The 10,402-nt window shown below is 36.5% G+C and overlaps 1 protein-coding gene across 2 annotated transcripts in view; it reads left to right on the top strand.

The window, feature by feature from the left end:
• The first annotated feature begins 953 nt into the window (after window positions 1–953).
• Window positions 954–10,402, top strand: part of KCNH7 (potassium voltage-gated channel subfamily H member 7) — a 396,363-nt gene continuing 386,914 nt past the window's right edge. The window contains exons 1-2 of one of the 2 annotated variants that reach the window (XM_037521841.1): window positions 954–1,282; window positions 2,955–3,185. In XM_037521841.1, coding sequence (XP_037377738.1) covers window positions 1,207–1,282; window positions 2,955–3,185 — 307 coding nt within the window. In that variant the 5' untranslated portion in view covers window positions 954–1,206. The remainder of the gene's footprint in view (window positions 1,283–2,954; window positions 3,186–10,402) is intronic. The other variant, XM_037521840.2, reaches the window with a different exon arrangement.

Raw genomic sequence — 10,402 nt, 5'->3', positions numbered from 1 at the left:
TCTTAGCCTCCAGCACCTGGAGACCTAATCGCCCCCCAAACCTTGTAACTCCTCAGGGGTTCAAACAGTAGAACTGGGCATGCTCAGCGGCGCCGGCAGCCTTCAATCTTCGGGAGGCGCGGCTCTGCGCTTGGTAGGGATGAGAGCGCCAGTTCAGCTTGGGCTTCAGCGCCCACCTTCGCCCAGCCCAAGAATCCGGGCTGCACCCTGAGACTAAGCTTGCACACTCAAGTTGGCTCACCCTCAATCTCCAGCCTCCCAAACATCGCCAGAGTTCAGAAATAGTCCTCATTGAGGGAACATTTCCTCTCTCTCTCTCTCTCTCTCTCTCTCTCTCTCTCTCTCTCTCTCTCTCTCTCTCTCTCTCTCTCTCTCTCTCTCTCTCTCTCTCTTTCTCTCCCTTTTTGCAGCTAAGGGTGTTTTAGCTCCTGCGGCGTGAGGAGCTTAGGGATGGAGTTCTGTGGCTGGTGGCCATGGAGATCACCTTCCCAGAGTAGCTGTTTGTCACTGAGTTTTGGAGATTTCTTGGCTGGTTTCCGCTAAAGCACGCTTGAGTAATCCGAGCTGTGGTGGCGCCCAAGCTCTCGGGATAAAGGGTGTGTGTGTGTGTGTGTGTGTGTGTGTGTGTGTGTGTGTAGGGGGAGAGGGCGGAGATAGAAACGTCAACCCCCCTCCCTTCCCAGGCCTCCTTTTCTTTTTCCCCTTCCTTCAAAAGCCGCACAAGTCTCCTATCCCGCCCCCCCCCGCCCCCCCCAACCCCCAGCCGCCGTCCTCATAGTTCTGGGCACCCGCCAGGTTAAGCCCATTTGCACTAGGAAATTGGCGCTGCTCGGGAGAAGGGAAACAGATCGATTGCCCTTGTGACTCCCCGCCCCCTCCCCACCCCACCCCCTCCGCTCCTCCCCCCTCCCTCCCCCGCCACCTCCAGTCACCCCGCCTCCTTCCCTCTCCCCACCCCCAAACCCGCTCCCCCGCGGCAGGCAGTCCAGTGCACGGCCCCCTCCGGAAGGTGAGGGGAATGGATCGGACTCCGGTGGGGAAAGCGGGTGTCTGGAAGTGGTGCTAATGGGAAGAGATTGCTGGTGGCTAAAGAGGATGCTCTGCCACAAAGAGCGGCTCGCGCGCCGGCCTGGGCTCTAGCCGCGCAGAGCTCCCCGGAGAACTCCAGCGCTCGGGGGTCGCGGTCCTCGGAACACCAGGGTCAACATGCCTGTTCGCAGGGGGCATGTGGCACCACAAAACACATTTTTGGGGACCATCATACGGAAATTTGAAGGGCAAAGTAAGTTCATTTGTTCTCTCTCCTTCGCTTTCTGCTTGGGTAGTGCACTTGGCATCAGCCGCTTGCAAGCTGGGGCCACTGCAACTCCGGGGCTCTGTCAAGTTAGCGGCGAAACCCAGCCAGGAGGTTCGAACGGCACTGGTGGTGTGCGCCCTCTGATACTAATTTCGATTTACATTTTAGATTATGGTCTCCATTATAGGAGGCAATTTGATCCTCTCTCCCACTGCTCCATTATCTGCCTTGCTACTTAGCGACCTACTCTTCTACTATCTTAAAGGGAACGTACTAGTCTAGCATGGGCTTCTATTTAGAGGCTGTTTATTGTGGACTTTTTGAAAGTCAGGAGCAGGGCAAAGCTTGCCGTTGAAACTGGAGAACCTAAAGGGCACCCGTGATGTAAATGACTATTCAAAACTCTATTTTGCTTTGGTTAAATTGCAAGGCTGTGGTGTGACAGGGATTCTTGCTTGCTGTTAGTTTCGAGAAGCTAAACTTTGCTTTGAATCAATGCAAATATATTACAAGCAGGATAATCTGGAAAAAGCAATAGCTGATCCATGGTGGTTCTTTACACAGACAGTTCATTATTCAAAATAAGTTTTCTGTCTTTTATTAGGCCTTTAAATTTCCATCCAGAAGTTAAAAAATTGAAGTGTAATAGGTAAATTCCAAAAAAGACTAAATCAAGCCAGAGAAATTTAATGGTCTCATGTGGACTAGCTATAGGGGATGAAATATATAAATCTATTAATTTAAAATCCTATACTTGTTAATTTGTATTTAATATTTCCTTCAAAATACATGACACACCTTTATGTTGTACATTTTGCTGTTACTCTAATGCTGCATTTAGTGACATGAGTGTATATTAACCTATGTACAAAATAGACTCATCTACCCTGTTTCACATTCTATATGGAAATAATAAATATAATCTGTAATCAAAATTAATAGATTCTTAGTATTAAAATTCATATTAATACACAAAAATTGAAGGTTTTCTCAACGTAAAAGTAAAACGGTGTTAACGTGATATTTAATTTGTGTGTGTAACTATATTTAATTCCTGGAGAAACATTATGAAAAGGTAAACTTTTGTATTATTCAACTGTTAATTAATGTGAAATAGTTTCACTGCTAAGTTTTTTTTTTTTTAACGGGATGTGTGTGTTATGCTTTATAGGGATAAAGAAAAATCAAATCTGATAATAATGACTACTTGGAGAAAGTTATATTCTAAAAGCCAACATTGAAGCGAGAAAATCTGACAGTTCCTGGATGTTTCACTATTTTGACTTTGAAAATATTTACCTTACGATTAAATGGCATTCTGGATATATCAGTGTACCAGATGCTTGTCTAAGTATGCCTTAACCGCCCCCCCCCCCCCACCAGGAATTGAGACTTGAGAACCCAACTTGAGAACTAGACTATTTGGGAAATTACATTCTTGCAATTTGAAGAGTAGTTCCTTAATACTTTTTGTGGGAACTACTTAGAACCATTAATTTCACATTTAAGGTTTTATTTTTTCTTTTAAAAGCTGGGCAGTTGGCAATTTGGGAAACACCTGCATTTCAGATCTCCTATTATGCAACAAATTGCTCCAGTGTTTATGAGAGTCTTGCCGAAGTCTTTTAAACCATGCCTTACTATCTTTTTATTACAGATAAAAAATTTATCATTGCAAATGCGAGAGTGCAGAACTGTGCCATCATCTACTGCAACGATGGGTTCTGTGAGATGACTGGTTTCTCCAGGCCAGATGTCATGCAAAAGCCATGTACCTGCGACTTTCTTCATGGGCCCGAGACCAAGAGGCATGATATTGCCCAAATTGCCCAGGCATTGCTGGGGTCAGAGGAGCGGAAAGTGGAGGTCACCTACTATCACAAAAATGGTAAAGTTTATCTATTTAGGATTCCTTGAATTTAATTAATTCTTCTGAAATGAAATATTTTGACAACCGATTACTGAAAGTTCATATGTAAAGAAGCACCAAATATTCAACTGTAGATACATGCTTTGCTTATTGGTTTTTTACGATCCAGGAATTAGAGATACTCTCATTAGTGGATGAGTTGAAACAATTTCTTCTCTGTATAAGTGCACTTTATACTCTTCAAAAGTCCAATACCTTAATGTCATTGAGGACAAAATGCCACAAATCAATTTTACTCTCTTCCTTTCTAAGGAGTAATATAAAGACCATAATTTACAGGTTGTATTGATAGCTATTTGCTAGAGAAACAATAAGGGATTTTATTTACTCAATCTTTGAGTATATTTCACAAAGCATAATCTTGTTGAAAACTGTATATCTAAGACTAAAATTGTGACAAATGTTTCTTGGATCTTCAATTCTGATAGGCAACCCCTCTTGTTTCTTTTGCTCTTTTTGTGTATGAGATTAAGAATAACAGATAGGAACTTCTAAGATTGGTCTAGTAAACCTATGTGTATTCAAATAATCAAGATTATTCATGTATTCAAGATTTCTTATCAAACAAGAAATGGAGAAAAAATAGGATATCGTGGAATTATTAATATTTATTTTCACAGCTGCAGCAAAACTGACATATTGAACTTAAGGTCATACCTTAACTTCAAGGGCACTCCTGCTTCTTCCAAGCTTTCTGTGGGGACATAAATATGTTAGACCTATAATAGTTCTAAAAATATTGCACATTTAATGGAGGGCGTTCATTTAAGTACGCCATCTATGTATGTAAACTTACCAGTATGATTATTCAGAAATACCCATTTGAAAATATATGTAATCTCAAGTGTGCACACTCTGTGATATTCAACAATTTAGGGTTTAAGGTAAATCTATTAAAATTCACATTGTACTAGTTGTATAGATATTACATTTATCATTTATTTATTTTTATTACATTGACAGAAATCTTGGTGAATCGGAGTGGGGGGTATCTGTTAAGATTTTTAGGTAACTCAAACTCTTTTGTAAATGAATGAAATATTACATCCTTATCTTAACAATGATTCACCATTTGGTAAAATACAGAGAACAAATTCCAACAGGAAAAAGATTTAAATCTTCTTATTTTCTTATAATTAAATATTTCATTATAGAGAATGCAAAATTCTTAATTGGCTTTTCCTTAATATCTACTTGAGTGGGTGTGTGTAACAAAGTAGTATTGGTAAAATAGGTTTGTATAACTTTGGATTAATTTAGCAATTCTATGATTATCAAGCAACATAGAGATTGTTTTTTAAAGTTCTTGTTTTCCCTCACTTTTCCATCAGTAGTGTTATCATTCTAGAAATAGCCTAATTGCTTTGTTGTCTTAAAAGTATATTTTGGATTAAGGCACTTACTATCCAAATACGACTCATCTGTTTGTGTGTGTGTGTGTGTGAGTGCACACGCATGTGTGCGTGCATGTGTGTATCTAATGCAAACAATTTAGACTTTTGGAATAATTTGAATGTCTGACATTTTTCCCACTTAAACATTTATGAAGGTGTTGATGCAGTCTGTATTGTGGTTACTTCAGGGTGTGTTGGTCTACATTTGGCCATTATGCTTTTAGATTTTTTTTTTTGACATCTAGAATTTAAGTATAAAGCTAATATTGATTACCCAGGTCACTTAGATACTAACTGTATTTTCCAGAAAATATTTACAAATAGAAGTTGTTATTTATAACAACACTGTATTTGGAATGGTGATGTTTTAAAAATAGTTTAACTTGTATAATGTGTGTAAGATGTCTCAAACACTTAAAAGCAATTTAATGTGGAATCACAGATATGAATGTAAAAATTTCTGCAGTGACGTTTCTGGTGCATTGACTAATGCAAATCTCTCAGAATGATTTTCTTGTTATACAAATTAAAACCTCCCTGTTTTAGACATAGAATCTTTACTTAAAGCCTTTATTTGAAACTTTGATGATGATTGTGATTCTGTTATCTTCATTTTTAGATTTGATTCAGTCTACAATGACCTGGGCATCTTTAGAGTTAATGATAAATGCTGCTATTTAGTTTTTATTTATATGGAAAATAAGAGGTGATAGGCCAAGTTTTTTCTCTTTCTTTCAAAGAAAAAGATTAATTTGAATGACCTTTTGGGGTTGTGAAGACACATACTTATTTGCTCTGAATGTAATCAACTTGTGCTTTTGCTACCAGTTCGGATACCTTAAACTGAATCTTCAAAGTGTGTTGGTTTTATTCACATGACAACTGCAGAATCAGTCAGAGCTTGTGAAGTTCAAATGCTTTGAATACCTCACCACTTAGAGACCTGCCAGTCACTCTACATTTATGAAGGGAGGGAGAGACAAAATTACCATTATTTTCCAAGATTTATTTCTCAAAATTTCCTTAACTCTTTATTATTCAGGTCATTTAAAAGGTGGTTGGTTTCTTAAATACACATAGTAAGTACTTCCTTTGTTTATTTCTATAGGAAAATGAATTAATGACGCAATAAGCACAAGGAACAAATTAGCAAAAAGTTCAGCTATTTCATGTCCATTTTCCCCATTCACTTTTATTGTAATGGCAAAATAATAAGCAGGACGTTATTTGCAAAAACTTGGTTTTCAAAGTGGCCCACCGGCTTTATAAATACCCACGACCTATGCTATGAGTTCACATTGATTCCGTGAGTGGTGAGCTGCGTCATTATCATGGTAAAGCATAACTTCCTACCATATTCCTTTGTGTGATTTTTCCAGGTATAAATGGACTTGTTGTTTACCAGAATATCAATTTTTAAAAACATAGTTATTTGCAGTAGGAATATTTGACAGTCCTTCCTTTGAGAATTCTATTTTACAGTTTAAGTCATTATTGCATAAATCATTCTTGGCAGCTGTGAAATATTGCTTGAGGTGATAAAGCTGTAAATCTTTTGACATAAAAACTCTAATTATACAAAACTATAATTATGCTGAGGTTTATATAAGGATGGGCATGTACTTTAATTGAGTAATACATTCATGTTAAAAACACCTTTTTGGCAACAGTGGTTGAGAAATAGCAGACCACTTCAATTGGAGATGATTAATAATAAGGAAGCAGAAATAGTTTTTGTTGGTCATCCGTTAATTTAATGCTTACCTGATTGGGTGTGTCATGGCATAAAAGCTGGCTAGTTGAAATGCTAGATTACTTCAGGCATATTTAGATATGTGGTTTGTATCTAAAATTATCAAGCAACTCTAAATATTTTCATGCTTTTCTGATATTTGTATTATAAGCTATTCATTTCTGTCTTCTAAATCCCCCATGTTTTCATGAAATTGTTTTTGAAGGGAAAAAAAGAATATATGGTCAAGGAAATAAATATAAATGGAGAATAAAAATTAGGGTTAATTATTGCTCTTCCTCTACTTCCCAACTCTAAAATATACTTGTTTATGTGTTTTCTTGGTATCTTTTGTCTTTTGATTGTAATAACTTACTAAAGAAGTGATGTAGCTTAGTTAATATTTTAATAGCTCAAGCATGCAACCTGGTGCTGAAAGAATCTGCATAATGCAGGGATCAAGTTGTATCATCCTTTGCCTCTATCCTACTGTTTCTCTAATACCTAAGATTTTACCTTAGAAGGGGATGGCCCTCGGTACAGAGCTTTACTGACAACAGCTCAGTACTCTGGATTCTAAAGAGAAGATATGTTTTCTCTTGACTTGAGAAATAACTGCTCTGTTGTTGTCACATCCCACAAGCTTGAAAAGAGGGTCAGTTTAGTGCTATCACATGGACTAAACTTATTGGGAGAAACTGGCTTCCCTGCCTTCTGTTGATGTATAATAGGTTTTTTATGTTTGTGTGTGTATATGTATGTGTGTATGTATATATGCTTCTATAAATAAAGCTGAAGCAATTACTGGCAGTCAGAAGCCAGGAGAGTTGGAGGATAATTGAGTCAATGGCAAGAAAAGGTTGGAATATGGAATGTTACCATAAATATTCATATAAACTATAAACATTTGGAAGTCATTTTCTGTTATTTTTCCCCTCTTCCTTTCTTCCCTATACCCAATTATTTCTTTGCCTATAATAGGCGCTCAATAAATATCAGTTAGTTGAATATCTTGCCAATTTCATTTCTCCTACAACTCTTATAGTTCGATAATACTTACCTACTCAGAGTTTCTCAAATAACTTACATACTTTTATGTCATCCAGGTTTTATCCACCCTTCAATTTTCCTTTATAATAGCATAAAATCTCTTCAAATGGTTTCTCTTTCCTTCATCTTCTCATCCTAAAGAAACCACTGTTATCCTTGCAAGGACTTCTCTGCAAAATCTTTCCTGATGCCTGTGTTGCCTGGTCCAGAATGTTAATTTAACATTCCTTTGTGTCTCTACAATTCTTGGTTCCTGACTCCCAAGTAGTACCTGGAGTGTGCTACATATTATTAATTACATGTAGTAATTTTATCTGCTTCTGAGCTTATTCAGAGAAAGCATCAAGTCATATTAATTTATGTGTCCAGAATGTATGGAAAAGACTAGCATGAAGTTGTTGCTCACTTGGTATGGAGAGGAGATATGAAATGGTGTAATAGACTTGGAGCAGCAAGGATATTAAGATCTCCTTGAGAAAAGAGAGTTATAGGAAAAGTTTGATGTTTTGATTTTTATTTTTTTAAGAACACCTTTACAAATATGCTTAAGAGCAATTTGCACTTTAATATTTATTAATGGATGTATTTCTTTGCTTAATCAGCTGCTATTAAGTCTGTGTAGAGCCTATAACTATACAAATGGCTAGAAAATAATTTAATAAAGAGAGAGGCTATTAACCAGAAATTATAAACCAGTTACCCAAGTGTCACTTACTTACACTGCATCAAAATGACTCTCATTAGTGTCTCCAACAGTCTCTATCTAATAACCAAACCAGAAATTCTCTTATGTTCTTTTCTAACTTGATTTCACTGCTATACTTGACACACTACTGCTTTCTTAAGTTATGTGGATTGACATTTTATATCTTGTGCAACATTTTATCGCTCCGTGTTTTCTTGAAAATTCTTGACAATGAAGCTTTATCTTAACTATAGTGTGTCAAATCTAAAATACTAAAATTAATTTTTAATAATAATAAAAGATAATTATTATCCACTGATTTTTATCCTCTCTTTACTCTGCCTGTCTACCTTTAGCAAAAGTATTGAACTATGATGAAGCCATGGAATCATGCAACACTAAGACATTAACCACCTTAGTGAAGAGATATGTCCTATTATAGAACAATTAAACAAGTCAAATTGCCATAGGTGTGTCATGACAAAACCAAATACCAGGCTGCCATCACCTGGACTGAATTTTCCATATCTTTTTCCTTTATATGAAATATCTAATTAAGAAAATTAAAATACTCTTTCTGTAGATATAATCATGGCTAAGGCGGCCCTCTGTGCCATTCCCTCAAAGTAGTTCTGCTGTGTATAAGCTAACCTCTTTGTGGCTTCCAGTGTTTTGTAGAAATGTCACACTATCTTTCTTTCAAAAAATGAATAAAACAGCTTTGGCTAGTGCTTGGTAGGTAGGAATTCTGGAGGAGAGTGAGTGGACGTGTAGATGCATTTCTGCTTTTAGTTGTCTCAGTTTGTAAAGTAATAGTAAATGATATTGTACCAGGAGAGGGCATGGCAGGGCTCCCAGAACTGAGTTGCTCCTGTATTTCCTGGCTTTTTCTTCCAGGATGACCAGTCAGAGAAATTGATTCAGCAGGTAGACATTAACCAACCGTTAAGGTTTTTTTTTGTTTCCTTTTCCTGTTTTGTTTTGTTTTGTTTTGTTTTCCTTTCCTTTGTGAACCGTATTCGGAGTGCTTTGTGCCTTTGTTTTTTGTTCTTCGTTGTGATAGAACATTACTTCTTGCATGATGTTGAAAAATTAGTTTTGAGAAACATTTATTAAGCACATAGGTTCAAAGCTACATAGAATTGTTATAGGACAGGGAGAGGGGCAGCCCAAACCCCACAAACCTGCCTATTCTACATGGGTTTTGCCATCCGTCGCATCAACACAAAACACCACCCTGTTACAGAATGACTGTTGTTTCTTATATAGACCATGACCTCTATACTCAATCTTCCTTATTTCTGTTCAGTGAAATCTGTATTAATGACCCAAGATGATGGGTGTGATGACAGATATTAAAGTGTAAAATTAGTAGTAGTTTCATAACCAATTTCTCAAATAATAAAATAATAAAAAAATAAAAAAATATAAAATCTAAGGTTTTTATCTGAAAAAAATATTTGTTAGAAAAAAAGTCACATTAAAACCACAATTCGAAGATTTTTTTGAATATGCTAATGAATGTTACATCAATTCAATAAAATCAGTGTTGGAGTGATGCAACACTCTATGTTCTGTGAATAATTTTAGTCACGTTCCAATTTACCTTTCTTATATAAATTAGTTAAAATTTCTTCAGGTTTTGCTAAAAATTCCTATGTACCCAATCTGCTTCCTTTCAAAGTGTTAATCAGTTGACCTTTAGCTATACATTTATTTAGGTCTTTTGTACACATAGATGAGATCTCCAGGTTTTAATTCCACTGATTATAGCTCATGGACTAGGGCCCCCACCCAATTAGATCTTGTCATAAAGGATTAATGTTAATTGAACCACTGTGACTGCTCTTTATGTAAATTATTTTATCTGATTTTCATTACTGCTTTGGGAGTAGAGATTATCCCATTTTCTAGATTAGTTAAATGGAAGTGCAGAGATGTTAAAAGTGCTGATCATCACAGAGCAAGGTGGAGATGAAGTTTAACAACTCCAATGATATATTTTTTAAACTTCACCCCGCCCCATCTATATGTTCTAATTCTACTTCTTTATAATAGATTTTAGTTGATTTTCTGTAGTGTGAATCTGATTAATTTAATTTATACCAAAGAGTGAATAAAACTAGATTTACTCAAGTATTTTGTATTTTATACTGGACAGCATCCATTTAAATTAATCTCTATCTGACTAGATGCTCAATTTCAGCAGAGTAAGGATAACTACTATTTATTACTGTAATCAGTGGTATACTTTTCTACACTTACCACATTTTAGAATGTGAATTTTATGATCTTTTATTTTGGGGGCATTTTT

Source organism: Talpa occidentalis, unplaced genomic scaffold, assembly GCF_014898055.3.
Source record: "Talpa occidentalis isolate TD23 unplaced genomic scaffold, MPIMG_talOcc4v2.1 talOcc4.3, whole genome shotgun sequence".
Classification (NCBI taxonomy): Eukaryota; Metazoa; Chordata; class Mammalia; order Eulipotyphla; family Talpidae; genus Talpa; species Talpa occidentalis.
The sequence above is the reverse complement of the archived record's forward strand: the minus strand, read 5'-3'. Positions and strand labels throughout refer to the sequence as shown.